This window comes from Bos indicus, chromosome 16 (assembly GCF_029378745.1).
Source record: "Bos indicus isolate NIAB-ARS_2022 breed Sahiwal x Tharparkar chromosome 16, NIAB-ARS_B.indTharparkar_mat_pri_1.0, whole genome shotgun sequence".
Taxonomy (NCBI): domain Eukaryota; kingdom Metazoa; phylum Chordata; class Mammalia; order Artiodactyla; family Bovidae; genus Bos; species Bos indicus.
The window spans coordinates 42,771,716-42,791,076 of record NC_091775.1 but is presented as its reverse complement, the minus strand read 5'-3'; the positions used below and the strand labels follow the sequence as shown (position 1 = coordinate 42,791,076).

The 19,361-nt window shown below is 51.8% G+C and overlaps 1 protein-coding gene across 2 annotated transcripts; it reads left to right on the top strand.

Moving 5' to 3' along the window:
* Positions 1–327: 327 nt before the first annotated feature.
* On the top strand, positions 328–19,361 carry AGTRAP (angiotensin II receptor associated protein). Of its 2 annotated transcripts, none has more exons than XM_019976746.2 (5): positions 328–464; positions 13,599–13,633; positions 16,157–16,262; positions 17,110–17,284; positions 18,659–19,361. In XM_019976746.2, the coding sequence occupies exons 1-5, from the start codon at positions 438–440 to the stop codon at positions 18,760–18,762; spliced, it is 447 nt and encodes a 148-aa protein (XP_019832305.2). In that variant the 5' UTR covers positions 328–437; the 3' UTR covers positions 18,763–19,361. The 2 variants fall into 2 exon arrangements, with proteins under 2 accessions (XP_019832305.2, XP_019832304.2); XM_019976745.2 differs by having other exon boundaries at positions 17,110–17,305.

The following is a 19,361-nucleotide window of genomic DNA, read 5'->3' as shown; positions in this document are numbered from 1 at the left end:
CTTTCACTGGGGAAGGAGGGAGGACAGACTGTGCCCTCAGGGATGAGACACCAGCTGTTACCACATCTGCAGGTTGTACTTGGAGGTTCCCCCAAGTTCTCCTGGCTGCAGGTGGTCCCGTCGGCCCACATGCTGGGATTTTAACTCGGCGAGATATTGCGCCCTTTGCGACACAAATCTGGACATTCTCCAGCCGCCCCCCGCCCCGGCCCCGTAACTACCTGGGCAGTGGCGCGGTGATGGCTCGAGCGGCAAGACGCCGTCTCCTAGCTACCGGGCAGCCGTCACATGACCTACTCACGTGGCCCCCCAGCCCAGCTGGGGTTGGAGCGTGGGCAGAGGGCAGTCGGCGGGGCGGGGCCGGCAAGTTTGCTTCCCGAGTTCGGAGTCCAGGAGCCCCCGCGGTTGTGGCGCAGGTGCTGTCCGGCTGGGTCGCGATGGAGCTGCCAGCCGTGAACCTGAAGGTGGCGATGGGCGGGGCGGGGGTGGCGCGGGGCGGGTCTCCCGGAGCGTGTTGGGTATTTGCGCTTTTAAAGTAGGATTTTAGAGGTGAAAGGACCGAGAGTCTGGGGAAAGTGGAGTGGTGGGGAGAAAGAGAAGCAACAGAGGCCAGGTGGAAGGAGGTGGGGGGATAGACCATACCAGGGAGACTGATCCAGAAGGCCGGCAGGAAAGACCGAGAGGGAGCTGGAGGAGGGAAGCGGCCGTCTCTTCCCGGAGTCAGACCGGTTCTGCTGGGAGCGCTGAGCCCCTGAGGCTCGCTTTGGCCTGCGCGCCCAGAATTTCTCTGGAGAAAGGGGAAGGCGTGTCGGGGAGGGACCCACGGAGAGCCCGAGGCTGGACTTGGAGGCAGGACACTTCCCCTCCACCGAGAGAGGGGTAAAGCTTTCACCTGGACCCCCAACACTGCCCTTACCGCCTCTTTTGTTGGGAAGATCAAGTTAAGGAAATCAGATGATCCCAGACAGATGGTTTTTCAGAGTTGATAGATTCAACGTCTTTATTTCTTAAGCAACACAGACACCAATAGAATTTACTCAAAAGCAGAAACCCCCAACTTTGCACATTTAGGAAAACACTGTAGCTCGCTGGGGTGTCTTCATTTCCTGAGCTGTAAGAATGCCAAAGGCTGTTCTTCTTTTTCTCCCCGCCCTCCCCCAGCCCAGTGCTTCTTGGCCGGGTTTGCCACTGAGAGGCTGAAGCCTTTAGCTTTGGTCTAGCTAAGCTAGGTTGCTTCAGTCGTGTCCGACTCTTTGCGACCCTATGGACTGTAGCCCACCAGGCTTCTCTGTCCATGGGATTTTCCAGGCAAGAATACTGGAATGGGTTGCCGTGGCCTCCTCCAGGGGATCTTCCTGATCCAGGGATTGAACCTGCGTCTCCTGTGGCTCCTGCATTGCGGGCAGATTCTTTACCAGTGAGGCACTGGGGAAAGGTGTTAACCTTGGACCAGACCTGCCATCTGTGGCCTGGGTACAGTTTCCTTTGAGACTGTATGCAGGAGTACCCTCTTACTCACCCTTGACAAAGCATTATGCACCCATGGTGTCTGGTACTAAAGTAATGTAAGAGATAGATGACTACAGAACAATACATCATCCATATTTGGATTATTAGATACGGTCTGTGCTGTGACTTAACGTGGGCACATTTCCTTAATATTGAACACTTGCTTCAGCAGACCTCTCTGAGGCTTCCAGTCAGCCGCTGCAGGGGGAGAGATGGCTGTGACAAGGGAATGGGCTTGGATTGAAGGTTTAGCAGGGAAGAAATTTACACGAGGGCAATTGAGGTTCGTTGGTATCAACATTCACTCTGTTCCAGGCTGTGTGCGGTTGATGCCAACTACCTTTGCTCTGATTAGAGATTTGCCTGAAATAATTATTAAGGGGGAAGGAGGAAAGGGACAGAGGGGCAGGAACTGACAAGGGAGTGAGCCCTCATTCTTGGGGCGTCTGTGGTGTGCCAGGTTATTAAATCGCATCAACCTTCTGAGATTTTTGTAGTTGAGCCAACTTCAGCTCAGACCAGATAGGTAACTTGTCAAGGCCCCACAGAGATTAAGTGACAGTCAGAATTTGAACCCATCAGGGTCAAACTTCAAAGCTGTGTCCTTTCCTGGCCACCATTAGGGCCCACTTCTGCTTTGACAGTTAATGCCCAGTGGGAGGGCTTAGTCTGTTTGTGGCCTTTTTTTTTTTTTTTTTTTGGAGAAACTTTATGGGCTCACAGGCCACACGTGACCACAGATGTGAGCTTTGCTGGCTTTCAGTGCCCACAGTGAAACCGCTGGTCCTTTCTTTGACTTGAGAAATAAAACACCATATCTCCAAGGGTCTTAGCTGCTACCAATCAGAGACAAGTAAGTGCCGAGAGGTCGTGAACAGCTAGGGTTGCCAGGTAACATTGAGGACATCCAGTTGAGTTTGAATTTAAGATCAACAATGAATAAATTTCTTAATCTAAGTATGAAAAGTGAAAGTCATTCAGTCATGTCCAACTCTTTGTGACCCCAGGGACTCTACAGTCCATGGAATTCTCCAGGCCAGAATACTGGAGTGAGTAGCCTTTCCCTTCTGCAGTGGATCTTCCCAACCCAGGGATTGAACCCAGATCTCCCACATTGCAGGTGGATTCTTTACAACTGAGCCACCAGGGAAGCCCCAGAATACTGGAGTGGGTATCCTATCCCTTCTCCAGTGGATCTTATATCCCAGGCAATATTTGGAACAGTCTAGAAAATTATTCATTATCTGAAATTAAAGATTAACTGGGGGTTCTGTTTTTGTTGTTGTCTTTTCTGGCCTCCCACAGGAGTCTAAGTGGGATATTCTGAGATCAGAACCCCTTGGGAGCTCAGAAAATGCCCAATCCCCCTGACCCTGCACTTACCCATGCCCTCCTTTCACACATTCCTGGGGCATTGGCTCAATGCCTGCTTGTGCCCAGCCCACCCACAGTAGGCAGTGGTGCCAGGTGAATAGAAGCAGCTGCCCCGGGCCCTCCAGGTAGTTCCTAACCCAACGCCACACATGAGGCAAGTCCTGAGCTGAAGGAACGTCATTGTGAGAGTTTAGAAAGTTCTAGACTTGGGTTCATGAGGGCTTGTGAGAAAAGGCCCTTGGGAGGAGGGTGCAAGGGGGTAGTATAGCACGAGGGTTAAGAATTCCGGAACCTGACTGCACAATAGTCATGGACGGCCTTGTCTCGGGGCTTCCCAGGTGGCTTAGTGGTAAAGAACGCACCTGTGATGCAGGAGACATGGGTTCAGTCCCTGGGTGGAGAAGATCCCCTGGAGTAGGAAACGGCAACCCACTCCAGTATTGCTTGTCCATGGACAGAGGAACCTGGCAGATTACAGTCCATGGGGTCACAAAGAGTTGGACACGACTGAAGGAACTGAGCACATGCATAGCCGTGTCCCGGAGGCTGACTACCTAGGAGGCAGTGTGTTGAATGTTTCACAGACCCCTCCACCTCTACATAGCCACACAACACCCCCATGGAGCATTATTGTCCTCACTTTAGAAGAGCAAGCGGCAGTTGTGAGAGCTCAGGTGATGGCCCGGAGTCACACAGCTCTAAGTCATGGAGCTGGGGTCTGATCCACATACTTGGCTCCAGCAGCCACACAGTCAACCACTGCCTGCCTCTGCCTCCCGTCTCTGGCAGCCCTGACTACCGCCCCCTGGGCTCAGCCCTTGGGGCTCCTTGGGGATCTTGCTGCCTCATTCAATAGGCCACTGAATGTTTGCACAGGACTAAGAAATATATTCTGGGTTTTTTGTTTATTTTTTGTTTTGGCCACACCACATGGCTAGTGGGATCTTAGTTCCTCGACCATGGATTGAACCTGCCCCCTTGGCAGTGAAAGCACAGAGTCCTAACCACTGCCCCTAACAGGAAATTCCCAGGAAAAATATATTCTGTATATTAATCTGTATGGAGGGGGATTCCCTGGTGGTCCAGGGGTTTGGACTCCGTGGTTTCACAGCTTGGGGCCCAGGTACAATCCCTGGTCAGGGAACTAAGATCCTGCAAGCCTATATGGTATGGGCAAAGAAAAAAAACATTCTTTATGGTGACCTCAAGTCTGTCGACCACCTGGCTAGGCAGTCCCAGCCCCACTGCCATGAGGCCTTCAGTGACAAATGAAGGGTCTGAATCCTGGTCCAAGGACCCCTCGGTTTCCCCTTAGCCTTCCTTCCTCCTGGTCAGACATACTCATTTCCATCCACTCTTCCCTTGCTCTTCCAGATCCTAGCACTGTAGTACAGTGGGTAGAGCACAGGCTTTGGGGCCAGTCAGATCTCCCTCCAAGGCCAGGCTTTGCTGCTTACCAGCTGTGTGACCTGAAGCAGGTTTCTTAACCTCTCTGAATATCAGTTTCTTCACAATAAAAAGAGCATAAAAATAGACCCTACCTTCTAGGATGCTAAGAGGAGGATCCAGTGGTCCAGGAGGTGATGTAGCTTCACAGTTTTGTTGTTTTTTTATTTTATCTTTATTTTATGTGTTTATTTTTGGCTGTACTGTGTCTTTGTTGCTGTGCAGGTTTTCTCTAGTTGCAATCAGCGGGGCCCAGCCTCTAGTTGTGGAGCATGGGCTTCTCGCGGCAGTGGCTTCTCTTGTTGCAGAGCACGGGCTCTAGGGCACACAGGCTTCAGTAGTTGAAGCACATGGGCTCAGTAGTTGTGGCCCATGAGCTCGGTTGCCCTGCAGCATGTGGGATCTTTCTGGATCAAGGATCAAACCAGTGTCTCCTACATCGGCAGGCGGATTCTTTACCACTGAGCCACCAGGGAAACCCACATCATGTTTTTATTAGCAGAAAAACTCAGACCCAAGCGACTGATTCTGCGATTTGCATCTGGGCTCTCTTGTCATACATAACTGTTTGGGCCAACGAATCTCTCACAGCCTCAGTGTCTTCATAAGTGAAACATAAAGGTTAAAACTCTACCCCAGACAGTCACAAGGATGACATGGGCCAAGTGTTCAGGGCAGTGTAGATATGCGGCAGGTACATCTGCATCAGTAGCAGGGGTTGCTGTAGGTGACATGGTTTCAGGATGACTGTCTGCAGAGGTTGTGGTTGTTGTTGTTCAGTCGCTCAGTCATGTCCAACTCTCTGTGACCCCATGGACTGTAGCCCACCAGGCTCCTCTCTCCATGGGATTCTCCAGGCAAGAATACTGGGGCAGGTTGCCACTTCCTTCTCCAGGGGATCTTCCTGACCCAGGGATTGAACTCGGATCTCCTGCATTGGCAGGCGGATTCTTTACCACTGAGCCCCCAGGGAGGTGCTTACAGTTATTTCATGGAAACATCCAGTGACTGACTGTCAGATGCCTGTCTCTTTCTGGTTGAGGCGCCCCTTTGGGACACGAGGGTGATAGATGCTGCCTTCATGTCACCAGGGAGGAACCCAGGGCTCCAACACAAAAGGAGGTGGCTCCTGGACCAGAACTCAGGTCTCCTACCCCTAGTCCAGCATCTTACAAGCCCCTGCTGCCATGGCCGGTCTCTCTCTCCCTTGGTCTTCTGACGCATTGAACACTGGCTGGGAAAGGGCCAGGCAGCCTGCCAGGCCAGGCGCTACATGAAGAGTCCAGGAGCTCAAGTCTCTCCTCTTGCCCAGCCGGGAGCAGTCAGGCCTCCGGGGCACATGCTGGGCACATGCACCCCTCTCTGCCCCATCTCTGTGGCCGTATCTGAGACTCCCCAGTATTCTCTTGGTAACCAGAAACCTCCCCCAGAGCCAGCAGACAGTTCTTTTGTGCTGAGATAAGGGCTGTGGGAGAGGGCAGGGCTGGTTTGGCTGGGTTCCTTTTTCTTTTTTAATTTCTATTGAAATGTGTTGTTGTTTAATCGCTAAGTCATGTCTCTTTGTGAGCCCATGGACGGCAGCACACCAGACTCCCCTGTCCTTCGCTGTCTCCTAGAATTTGCTAAGATTCATGCCCATTGAGTCAGTGATGCTATTTAGCCATCTCATCCTCTGCCACCCTCTTCTCCTTTTGTCTTCAATGTTTCCCAGCATCAGGGCCTTTTCCAATGAGTCGACTCTTCACCTGGCCAAAGTATTGTAGCTTCAGCTTCAGCATCAGTCCTCCCAGTGAATATTCAGGGTTGATTTCCTTTAGGATTGACTGGTATGATCTCCTTGCAGTCCAAGGGACTCTCAAGAGTCTTCTCTGATACCACAATGCAAAAAGCTTCAATTCTTCAGCACTCAGCTTTCTTTATGGTCCAATTCTCACATCCATACGTGACTACTAGAAAAACCATAGCTTTGACTATACGGACCTTTGGTGGCAAAAAGATGTCTCTTCTTTTTAATACACTGTCTAGGTTGGTCATAGCTTTCCTTCCAAGGAACAAGTGTCTTTTCGTTTCATGGCTGCAGTTATTGAGTATGGTTGATTTACAATGTTGTGTTAGTGTCAGGTGTACAGAAGAGTGAATCAGTTAAACATATACCTGTATTCACTCTTTTTTAGATTCTTGGCTAGGTTTTTTGTTGGAGCTTTCCTGCACATTCAACCCCTCTGGGCCCGAGTGGGTGTGCCCTCCCATTACAAAGATGGGGAAACTAGCCGACGAGGCTTAGTCTTCATGGGTTTATTTTCCCACGGCTGAAGAGACGTACTCCACTGGTGCTAAGTTTCCTAAATATTGAGCAAACAAAAGTGATGTTGCACTGAGGGGAGGTGTGTCTGCTAAAGGCCCACAGGATTTCCAGGTCATACTGTTTTCTTCTCCAAAGAGAGGGCCTAGTTTGGGGGCTTAGCCAGGTGCTCACTCCATATTACAGGCTTTTCCGGCTCCAGGAAGTACTTTATCCCACAGATTATAGAATGGTTTCCTCACAGGCTTTCCTGCGTGTCGCTGCCTTTCCTTTTCTGGGATCCGCAGGCCAGGCCTGGAAAATCACATGGATGGAGGAGCCTGGTAGGCTGCAGTCCATGGGGTTGCTAAGAGTCGGACACGACTGAGTGACTTCACTTTCACTTTTCACTTTCATGCATTGGAGAAGGAAATGGCAACCCACTCCGGTGTTCTTGCCTGGAGAATCCCAGGGACGGGGTAGCCTGGTAGGTGTGAGCAAGGAGTTAACCAGGGACGGGGGAGCCTGGTAGGCTGCCGTCTATGGGGTCGCACAGAGTCGGACACGACTGAAGCGACTTAGCAGCAGCAGGCCAGGAGCATCCGTTTATTAAAGACCTGCTGTGTGCCCAGTCTAGAGGTGGGAACCAGAGCATTTGGGAATGAAGACTGTTTCTGAGATAGAAGTTGAGGGAGGGAAGGACTCAGTGTTGATGTTGGGGAGTGGAGAAGTGATATATATGACTGTGACTCCTTCCTTGGTTTCTTGTCTTAGTTAAAAACCCAACACCGGGACCACCTGGCTGGCCGCGTGTGGCAGGTCCCTTCCCCTCTGTGGGCAGGACTTCCTGTCAGAGAGGACCGTGTTTTGCTCTCAAGATAAAGATCAGAATTCTCTCCCACACCTCCCAGGCTCAGCCCTGCCCCCCAGCCCCACCCCAGCTTCCTGTCCCTCCTCTACTCTCCTCTTCCACTCCAGCCACATGGGCCTCTTTTCAGTCTCCAGAAGGTTCCATGCTACCTTCCGTCACAGAGCCTTTGCAGGTGCTGTCCCTTTGGCTCGAAATGCTCTTCTTTCCCCCTCTGTCCCTGGTTAACTCCTTGCTCACCCACTTCATCTCCCCTGAAACATCATCCTTCAGAGAAGCCTCCAGTGCTCCCCTCCTCTGATCCAGAATGAGGGTCCTTTTCTTCGCCATTACTTCCTTCCAACAGACTGTCTGTTCGGACCCCATACTCCTTAGGTAATTTTTTGGTTAGCAGGTGTTCCCCCCCACCCCACCCGGACTGCCAGGTGTCAGTTCTGGAAGGGCAGCCTAAGACTGCATCTGCCCGACTTACCTTTGAATCTGCAGGGTGGAGGCCAAGCAGGTGTCAGCGATGCCAACTTAACCTGTAAATGATTAAGTAACCTGGCACAGTTTGATCACCCTTCTTCAGTCCCTGCAGCATCCTGGATGTCTCAAGTGGTAAAGAATCCACCTGCAATGCAGGAGTCATAGGAGGCATGGGTTTGATCCCTGGGTTGGGAAGACCCTCTGGTGGAGGACATGATAACCCACTCTGGTATTCTTGCCTAGACAATCCCATGGACAGAGGAGCCTGGCAGGCTACAGTTCATGGGATCTCAAGGAGTCGGACATGACCGAGCACACATGCACTCATTCTTCCATGTGCTTAGTCAGTCGTGTCTGACTCTTTGCAACCCCATGGACTGTAGCCCACCAGGCTTCTCTGTCAGTGGGATTCTCCAGGTAAGAATACTGGCATGGGTTGCCATGCTCTCCTCCAGGGGACCGTCCCAACCCAGGGATGGAACCCAGGTCTCCCGCATTGCAGGCAGATTCTTTACCATCTGAACGACAAGGGAAGCCCAAGAATACTGGAGTGGATATAGTTCAGTTGAATCGCTCAGCCGTGTCCAACTCTTTGTGACCCCATGGACTACAGCACACCAGGCTTCCCTGTCCATCACCAACTCCCAGAGCTTGCTCAAATTCATGTACATTGAATCGGTGATGCCATCCAACCATCTCATCCTCTGTTGTCCCCTTCTCCTCCTGCCCTCAATCTTTCCCAGCATCAGAGTCTTCTCTAATGAGTCAGCTCTTCGCATAAGATGGCCAAAATATTGGAGCTTCAGCTTGGGCTTCCCTGGTCACTCAGCTGGTAAAGAATCTGCCTGCAATGTGGGAGACCTGAGTTCCATCCCTGGGTTAGGAAGATCACTGGGAAGGGAACAGCTACCCACTCCAGTATTCTGGCCTGGAGAATTCCATGGATTGTATAGTCCATGGGGGTCACAAAAAGTTGGAAATGACTGAGCAACTTGGATTTTCACTTTCTTTCAGCTTCAGCACCAATCCTTCCAATGAATATTCAGAACTGATTTCTTTTAGGATTGACTAGTTTGATCTTGCAGTCCAAGGGACTCTCAAGAGTCTTTTCCAACGCCACAATTCAAAAGCATCAGTTCTTTGGTGCTCAACTTTATTCATGGTGCAACTCTGACATCCATACATGACTACCGGAGAAGCCATAGCTTTGACTATATGGACCTTTGTCCAAAAATGTAATGTCTCTGCTTTTTTACATGCTGTCTAGGTTTGTCATAGATTTTCTTCCAAGGAGCAAGTGTCTTTTAATTTCATGGCTGCAGTCACCATCTACAGTGATTTTGGAGCCCAAGAAAATAAACTCTGTCACTGTTTCCATTGTTTCCCCATCTATTTGCTATGAAGTGATGGGACTGGATGCCATGATCTTTGTTTTTTGGATGTTGAGTTTTAAGCCAGATTTTTCACTCTCCTCTTTCACCTTAATTGCTTTCTGCCATAAGGGTGGTATCATCTGCATATCTGAGGTTATTGATATTTCTTTCCGAATTCTTGATTCTAGCTTGTGCTTCTTCCAGCCCGGCATTTCACATGAAGTACTCTGCATATAAGTTAAATAAACAGGGTGACGATTTACAACCTGGACATACTCCTTTCCCAATTTGGAACCAGTAAATTGTTCCATGTTCGGTTCTAACTGTTGCGTCTTGACCTGCATACAGATTTCTCAGGAGGCAAATAAGGTTGTCTGGTATGCCCATCTTTAAGAATTTTCCAGTTTGTTGTGGTCCACACAGTCAAAGGCTTAAGTGTAGTCAATGAAGCAGAAGTAGATGTTTTTCTGGAATTCTCTTGCTTTTTCTATGATCCAACAGATGTTGGCAACTTGATCTCTGGTTCCTCTCCCTTTTCTAAATCCATTTTGAAGATCTGGAAGTTCTCAGTTCACATACTGTTGAAGCCTAGCTTGGAGAATTTTGAGCATTACTTTGCTAGTGTGTGAGATGAGTGCAATTGTGCAATAGTTTGAACATTATTTGGCACTGCCTTTCTTTGGGATTGGAATGAAAACTGACCTTTTCCAGTCCTGTGGCCATTGCTGAGTTTTCCACATTTGCTGGCATATTGAGTGCAGCACTTTCACAGCATCATCTTTTAGGATTTGAAGTAGCTCAGCTTGAATTCCATCACCTCCACTAGTTTTGTTTATAGTGACGCTTCCTAAGGCCACTTGACTGCACACTCCAGGATGTCTGGCTCTAGGTGAGTGATCACACCATCGTGGTTTTCTGGGTCATTATGATCTTTTTTGTGTAGTTCTTTTATGTATTCTTGTCACCTCTTCTTAATATCTTCTGCTTCTGTTAGATCCATACCATTTCTGTCTTTTATTATGCCTATCTTTGCATGAAATATTTCCTTGGTATCTCTAGTTTTCTTGAAGAGATCTCTAGTCTTTCCCATTCTATTGTACTCCGCTGTTTCTTTGCACTGGAATGGGTAGCCTATCCCTTTTCCTGGAGATCTTCCCAACCCAGGAATTGAACTGGGGTCTCCTGCATTGCAGGCAGGTTCTTTACCAACTGAACTACCAGGGAAATCCACTCACTCCTCAGTCCCTGGGGAAAACCTCAGAAGACTAGTTCTACTCTGCCTTGGTTTCCACATCTTTGTAATAGGAGGGCACATACACTCAGGCCCTGGGTGGAACAACACCTGGCTAAGTCGGGATTGAATCCTGGCTCTGCTCTGTGACCTGGAGCAGATTACTTACCGTTGAGCCTTGGTTTTCTCAACTGTAAAATGGGGGAAATTGTGCTTCAGAGGATTGTAAGGATGAAACGCGTCCACAGGCAGAAAAATCTTATCTTGGTGCCTGACACATAGGAAGCACTCATTAATAAAGGTAGGTAGTGACCAAAATTCCTTCCAGAGCTAGCCTTCTGTCATATTGTTCTTGTTCGGTTGCTGAGTTGTGTCCAGCTCTTTGCAACCCCATGGACTGCAGCACGCCAGGTTTCCCTGTCCTTCACCAACCCCTGGAGTTTGCTCAAACTCATGTCCATTAAGTCGGTGATGCCATCCAACCATCTCACCCTTTGTCTTTTCCTCCTGACTTCAGTCTTTCCCAGCATCAGGGTCTTTTCTAAGGAGCTCTTCACATCATGTGGCCAAAGTATTGGAGCTTCAGCTTCAGCATCAATCCTTCCAGTGAATATTCAGGATTGATTTCCTTTAAGATTGACTAATTTTATCTCCTTGCCGTTCAGGGGACTCTCAAGAGTCTTCTCCAACACCACAGTTCAAAAGCATCAATTCTTCAGCACTCAGCCTTATTTATGGTCCAACTCTCAGTCATGTAGGCTCAGCTTTTTTGGTGTCTTGAGACCTCTGTACAGTCAGGTGTGTTGGTCCTTAAAGAGCCATTCTCCTAGTCCTTTGTAGCTGGAAGAGGAGTTCTTTAGGGGTTGGGCACCACAGTCTGGACTTGGTTCACTTAACCTGAGCACTGGGGGCAAGTTGGGGTATCCTGGCCATCTGCCCCAGATGTCATCTGCCCCCCACCCCGTGTGGAAAACATCCATGTGTGTCCAAGCCCAAAGAGCTTCTCTCTCTAGCACAAAGGTTAGGAGCCCTAGTTTTGGAGTCAGACTTCCCATTTAATTACAGTTTTGCCATCAGTGGAGTCATGATCAACTTAATTTACCTCTGAGCCTGGTTTTCTTGACTGTAAAATGGGAATGATTCTAGTATCTGCTTCAGAAGCTCAGAGAAGGTCATGTGAGACATTGGGCCCAGGCCTGGCACGTTGCAGATGTGCAATAAATAATAACTCTTTTTTTTTTTTTGTCTGTACTGGGTCTTCATTGCTGCGTGCAGGCTTTCTCTACTTGTGGTGAGCTGGGGATACTCTCTAGTTGCCACACTCAGCCTTCTTGTTGCTGTGGCTTCTCTTGCTGCACAGGCTCTAGGTTTGAGGCTCAGTAGCTGTAGCACGCAGCACCTAGTTGCCTCATGGCATGTGGGATCTTCCCAGACCAGAGATCGAACCCGTGTCCACTACATTGGCAGGTGGATTCTTAACCACTGGACCACCAAGGAAGTCCAATAGTGATTCTTCTAGAAATGCAGCCAGAGTTCCTTGCTGCAGGTGGCATCCTCTCCTTAACACTCCCCACCCCCTTGAGCACAAGACTAGAAACCTGGGCCTTTCACTGCAGTCCTTGCTGTGTCCACCCTTGCTCTCTGGGCCCAGCATGCCGCCGCTGCCTCAGGCTCTTGGCATCCTTGAACCCTTGGTGCCTGGAGCAAACTCCCTTAAAGGTCCTTGTCCACCACTGGACCCTACTCCTGCCGTCTCGCCACCACCCCCGACCTCAGCCCCATCCTGGCCCTACCCCTCCTCGGGGCTCTGGGTGTTGTGTCCTTGCCTATGCTTCTGGGACACCTGAACACCCTGGAACACCCCACTCTCCCTCCCCTGTGCCTGGCTGGTCCCCAAGTCCCCTTTAGCACCAGCTCCGAGTTTCCCGCTTCTTCTCCCTGCCTTCCCTATAGCATCCATCTGCTTCTTCCTTCCTTCTTCTCTTTCTTTTTAAAAAATATTTATTTGGGACTTCCCTGGCGGTCCAGTGGTTTAAGAATCCACCTGGCAATGCAAGGGACGTGTGTTCGATCCCTGATCCAGGAACTAAGACCCCACATGCTGAGTGAGCCACTAAGCCCTCGCGCCGCAACTAGAGAGCCTGCATAACACAATGAAGATCCCACGTGCTGCAGGTAAGACCCGACGTAGCTAAAGAAACAAATGAATAAATATTTACTGACAGAGATCTTTAGTTGCAGCATATGGTATCTAGTTCCCCTCATCAGGGATGAAGCCCTGGACCCCCTGCATTGGGAGCACAGAGTTTTAGCCACTGGACCACCGGGAAAGTCTAATACTGTCTTCTTTACTTGCTTTGCAATCAGGACTCTCTTGATTTCTGGGAATAGAGACCAGTTCCAGTAAAGAGGGCTGTCTCTGAAGGACATATGTGTCAATAAAAAGGGTGGGACAGTGCACGGACTCTTAGTATAAATCCTAACATGTTACCTTCCTGCAGAAAAGCTCCTGGTGACTTCTTCAGCGCCCTTGAGATGAAGTCCATGCTCCTTGCCGAGGTCCTCCAGGCCCACCTTTCCCCTCTGGTCTCCTGCCCCCGGGCTGCTCTCCCATTCCTTGGATGCACTGGGCATCTGCTCAGCCCCACACGGCACCCCAGCTCCAGTGTACTGAAATCAGCCTCATTTGAGCCCCTTCCAGCCATCGAGGCCTCCTCTGGTTTCAGAAGAGATTCCCAGGTTCCCCAAAGGAGCTTCCAGCTTTAGAAACAGGAAGGGGTGTGGGTGTCAGCTGCCCCAAGGGACCGGGGAGGGGTGACCTGGCAGTGTCCTCTGGCCTGACCTGTGCTCTTCCTCCTTTTCTGCCACTGTTGGGGGCCACTCTCTTGCTGGTGTTTGAGCAGACATCCTGAAGCCCTCTTAGGTCCTAGGCAGGGGCTTCTGGTGTTTTTTGGTTCCAGAAGCTTTGCTGCCCATTCATCCTACCACCATGGTAGTCACAGTCGCAGTTCTCTTCTTTACCTCACCCCCTCTTTTTTTGTGCCACAGGCAATCCTCCTGGTTCACTGGCTGCTGACAACCTGGTGAGTGAGTGTGGGTGTCCAGTTCTGTGTCCCCCTGGTCTCCCGAGATCTGGGTCCACATGTCTCTCTGGGGTCTTGTCCACGTGTATCCTGGGTCCTGTCCACATGTATTCCTGGGGTCTTGTCCATGTCTCCCGACCCGTTCCAAGACTAAATAGCTCATCTGTCAAGATCATCATTAGCAAGCTCCTGTGTCTCAAGGATGTTGGAGGGGCAGGTGGTACACAGAGGCCTTTGCCATCACTGACCCTAGGAGCTTCTAGCCCTCATCCTCAGGAAGACAGCAGCCCAGGGGGCAGTACTGACAGCTCAGACCTTTCTCCAGACACTACCTAAGCCCTTTGGGGCTTGGCATCCCTCTGGTTCCTCCACTAGGGCCTTTGCATCTGGGGCTGTAAGGTGCTGAAGCCTAGGGGCTGGCCTCTCATACCTTGCTGGGGTGGATGTCCGGTGGAGCTCTGTGTGTCTGTGACCTTGGGTGAGCCACTCAAACCCCCTGAGTCATTTTCTCAGCTATAATGTGAGAGTATTACTGACCTTCCCACTTATCCTCTTAAGTCATCTAAAGGTGAAAACACAATTTCTGAAACCATAATAATTGCTGACATTTATTGAGGGTGCCTTTGGAGGTTAACTCAGCAGCTCAGCAAGTAGACACATGATGAATCTGAGTACGAGGGTGAGGTCACTCACTTAGGCGTGGACCCTCACCCATTTCATACCCCCTGCCCAGAGACAGTAGACTCAGGATTTAGACTGACCCTGGTCATGTCCTTAGCCCTGCCGTGTTCCAGCCGGGTCACCTTCATCAAGTGACTCCACTTCTCAGTACCTTGGTTTCCATCTGTAAAATGGGTGCAAGGATGCACGGCCCTCAGGAGCTGTGAGGAAGAAGCATGGCCTTGCTCTGCTCACCAGACACTGCCCAGGCCTACACAAGGGAGGCCCGGGGACTTCAGGGTGATTTTCATCATTACCTTCTGCTTTATCTGCTTTATCTGTTGAGTTTCTGGGGAGATTTTTCTGCCCGACCAAGACTGGAAACCATTGAGCTCACGTGTGCATTTTGCAGACGTGGAAGTGCAGTGTACGTGTTCGTGGGTATGAATAACAGGAGCAGTGATCATCATGGTTAATGGCCTTGGAGAGCAGAGTGAAAATCCAGATTTCTCAGGCACACTCCCCAAGACTCTGAGTTAATGAGTCCAGGCTGGGGCCCCAGCACTTGCTTTCTCAAAACCAAAAAATGAGATGACTGATTTCCAAGTAAGCCCTATGGTGCTCTGCACTTAACTGCTTTGCACATGTTTCCCATATGGTATACTTCAGGGAATGTCATTTATATTTATGAAGCACCCCACTCTGTGCTTGGGCCGTCCACGTGGGTAAGAGCATGGCCTCTTGAGCCAGACTGCCTGGATTTAAATCTCAGCTCTGCCACTTAGCAGCTGTGTGACCTTGGGCAAGTTCCTTGACCTCTCTGGGCCTCAGTCTCCTCATCTGTAAAATGAAGATGACCGTAGTGCCTCTTTACAAGGATTGTTAACGCATATGCACATAAATGAACCCATTTCAAGCACTCGTGACTGTGCCAGATACTAGTAAGGGGTCTGGGTTAACTATTCTTTTCTTTGAATGGACAAACAGTTTAGTTAGTAGCGATGCCCTACAAGATAAGAGAGTGGGCATTGTGTTAGAAGGTGGTCCTTACAGTGGGGCAGTCAGGGAAAGAGTCTCAGAGTTAACATATGAGCCGAGGCTAAAATGACAAGAACGGACCAAGTGTTCAGGTAGAGGGAACGGCAAGGCAGTGGATGGGAGCCATAGGCTGGGCTGTGTCATCAGACCCCACAGGGCCCTGTAGACCATGATCAAGGGTCTGAATTTTATTCCAAGAAAGTGTTGGAGGACTTTTAGCAGAGAAATGACATCCCCTGATTTACCTTACTGGTTGCTGTTTATGGAGGAGTTAATAAGTGTCTCTAGTGGTGAAGAATTTGCCTGCCAGTGCAGGAACGTAGAGACACAGGTTTGATCCCTGGGTCTGGAAGATCCCCTGGAGGAGGGCATGGCAACCCGCTCCACTATTCTTGCCTGGAGAATCCCATGGACAGAGGACGCTGGCAGGCTACAGTCCATGGGGTCGCAAAGAGTCGGAAACGACAGAAGTGACTTAGTATGCATGCAAGCGCATTTATGGAATGACCAGGATGGGGCAGGAGTGGAAGTTAGGGGAACAATGGGGAGAGGCTACAGCGAAATGCTCAATCCCAGTAGGAGAAGATGGTGGTTTGGACTTGGATGGATATGGCCAGATTCCGGATCCATTTGGGAAGCAGAGCCGATGGGATGTGCTGACATTTTTGGCACATGGGTGTGAAGTAGGGGAATGGAGAGGGGAACGAGGCCGACTGTGGCCTCTACTCATGGGGGCCCTGAGACAGCGCCCCAGGAGGTGACCTGTAGGAGGGGTGGGCACCTAGAGGGCACCTCCTGACTTGACTCAGGTGCCTCCTCCCGCAGGGGCTGCATCGTGTTCCAGGGCCCCTATGCCTGGACCAACTTCCCCATCCTGGCCTTGGGCGTGTGGGCCATGGCGCAGAGGGACTCTGTTGACGCCATAAGTATGGTAAGCTGGGGGAGCAGCCAGGGAACCGGCTTCAGGGTGGTTGTAGGCCCAGCTCCGTCTTCCCCTTTCCCTGTCCTGTCTTCTCTGCCTTCTTTTTTCCCCATTTTCCATTTTTTAGAGTCCAGGCTCCCAGCCCACATGTATCTTCACTAGCCTGGCCTGCTGCTCTGCCTGCCTGGCTCAGAGAGTCTCCTCATTGTTTTCCCAAAAGGGGCATGGGGTGGACTCCCACCAGTGCCCCATGAGATTGGCCGTTCCTGGAGGGCAGTAGGGCATGCGCCAGTAACCCTCCTTGAGGGCCCCCCTAATAGGGAGGGCCTCCCATGAAGAGGGAGCTCAACCACTTTGTGAGGTCAGAGTGGACACAGTCTGGCTAAACTGTCCTACCAGGAGCCCCCGGACACCCGCTCAGACCCCGTGGCTGTGAGCACCAGCACTGGCCTCTCAGGATGGTTAGAGACGGATTTCTTCGGTGGTGGAGATGGAACCAGTGAATTCCAAGGGACCTTCTATCTTAGAGGTTCTGAGCCCACGTCTTGTGCCTCATCATGGCCTCAAGGATGAGAAGAGTTGGGGGAGAGGACTCTGTCAGAGCCTGCAGGCTGGGTCCCAATAGGGACCCCATCCCTGCTCTCAGCCCTGCAGTCCTCAGTCAGGCATCTAGTCTGCAGAGTCCCACCTGCTGTCTTGGTCTGTCTTCCAGCAAACCCCAAGGACACAGTAGGGCACAAATGGAGCTTCCAGTCTGGTATATATGGTGGGGGGATGGGGTGACAGGGCAGCAGCACGCTCACCACCCTAATGACACTGTGGTCACCCCTCGGCACTGTGCCTGGCTGTCTTGCAGTTTCTGGGTGGCTTGGTGGCTACCATCTTCCTGGATGTGATCTACATTGGCATCTTCTACCCGAGGTCCAACCTCTCGGACACAGTGCGCTTCAGTGCAGGCATGGCCATCCTCAACCTGATCCTCAAGCCGATCTCCTGCTTCTTCGTCTACCACATGTACCGGGAGCGTGGGGGTGAGCTCCTGGTCCACGTTGGTGAGGCTACCACCTCCAGCCAGCTCCCCAGTTCCCCTCCCACCAGCCCCGGTGCTGGCACTGCTGTCTCCTCTCCTCTCCTCGGTCTCTGCCTTGCCCGCCCCCCAGCCCCTGTCCCAGGGAGCCAACCTTGCCCCCTGAGACAGGGATTCAAGGTGCAGGGTGGGGCCTGGTATGGGCTCTGGGCACTAGGCTGAAAGGTATGCAAGTTTCTGGTCTCCTAGAGGAACCCGGGGGTCCCCTGGCCATCCCTGCCTGGCTATGGTGCCATGTCCTTCTCTCAGCTTAAACATGGGTGCGACTGGGGGCCTGATCCCATAGGCACCTGCAGGGCCAGCTTTCCCTCTCAGCTCCCTCTAGCCCCATCGCTGGAACCCCCTTTCCTGCCACCTAGGGGTCTGGGCAACCAGGGGAGAGCCAGTGCTGGCCTGGGTCCTGGGGGCCCCAGCCAAAGCCAGCCCTGAGCTGGACCCCTGCTTGTTGCAGCCCTTCCCCAGCCCCCTGTGACACCGTTCTCATGTCCTTTTTGAGAGAAGTGGGGAGACCTGTGGTCTTCTGCCTTTCACTCTTGAGAAAAGTGGCCTGAGACCTGCTGGGGGAGCAGCTGGGTTGAGGACGGGAATGGCCCAGGGCTGCCCACCCTTGGCAAACCACCAGGCTGCCCGGACCTGCCCCGGGGTAGGGAGGAGCCAGCACTGTCCCTCCATTAGACAGATGAGGAGACAGAGGCCTGGGGTGCTGGGGGCTTGTTCAGGAGCACAGGACAGATGTAGGGAGTGAGGATGGGAGTGAAGGGTATGGCACCCAGAAGCCAACAGCCTGCCTGGCACCATCTGGGCTCTGCAGCTGCGCCAGCCCGGGGGCCTTCTGGAGGCTGTACAACGATGTCCACTGTCCGGGAGAGGAGCTGGAGGGGAGCCCGTGGGTCCGGGGCTGGGCATCCCTCGGCCAGATTCCTGAGCACGCGCTCCCAGGGAAGCACCGAGGCACAGTGGCTGAGCCCTGTCTTTAGCACCGTGCTGCATCAGTTGGAATCCTAGTGTCCTCTGCTTCAAGCTTTATAATCTCAAGCAAGGCAGTTTATCTTTTTAACACTCGGTTTCCTCGTCTGTAAAGTAGGGACAAAAAAATACCCTGCTCTATAGGGTTACAGGAGGACTGAATAAGTGATACATGCTAAAGGCTTGGTGCCTGGGGCTGCTGCCACTGTCTGTCCTGGGTACCTGGATGCCCAGCTCTGGCTTTTCTTGTTGGGGTGGGATTGGTGGTGGGGAGTAGGGGGACCTTGGTTTGGCCTCGTGGAATTTCCTAAGTCTTAACCCTTCATTTTTTTCTTTCTCTCCAACCCCCCAGGTTTCCTTGGGCCCTCAGAGGAGCGCAGTTCCTACCAGCCAATCGACTCCTCAGAGGTGCCTGCCGACCCTGAGAGCAAGGCTCACGTGACCCGGGGATACTGAAGCCCAGCCCAGGGGCCAGTCTGACAAACTGTGGAGCCGGCAGAGAGGAGGCCTCATCACCTTCTTTGTGCCTTGGACATCATCCTAGGGGGTGCTCCTGATCGCCCCCTGCTTTCTCAGAACTAACTTGTGTCCTCCAGTTCCCCATCTCAGGGATTGCCTGAGTCACGTGCCCTAAAAGGCCCAGAGCGCCAGTGCACATCTGTCCCCAATTCCTCGAGCCCTCTCCTCCCTTCCGGGTAGCCCACTGGTCCCAGGCTGGGAACTCTGGTTGCTTTTGTCCCCTCCACCCTTAGCTGCTCCGTGCAGGCCCCAGGCCGAGCCATGCCCGAGCCTGGCAAGATCAGGCCTCTAGGGGCCAGTGGTGCCCCCCCACCTCAGCCTCTCCTGAGGTTGGCCATGCCCTCCCGCAGGAGCTCTGAGAGCCTTGGGTCCTGCTCACTGCCAGGAGCACAGGGGTAAGGACCCCTGGCTTCTCACTACCTGGTCGCTTGGTGCCTGAGGACCCCAGGGCTGGAGGCAGGAGGGGTCTGCAGCCCCTCAGACCCCCATCAACCTCCAGCTGCAGGCCACAGCATTAAAGGGAATTCTGCAGCCAA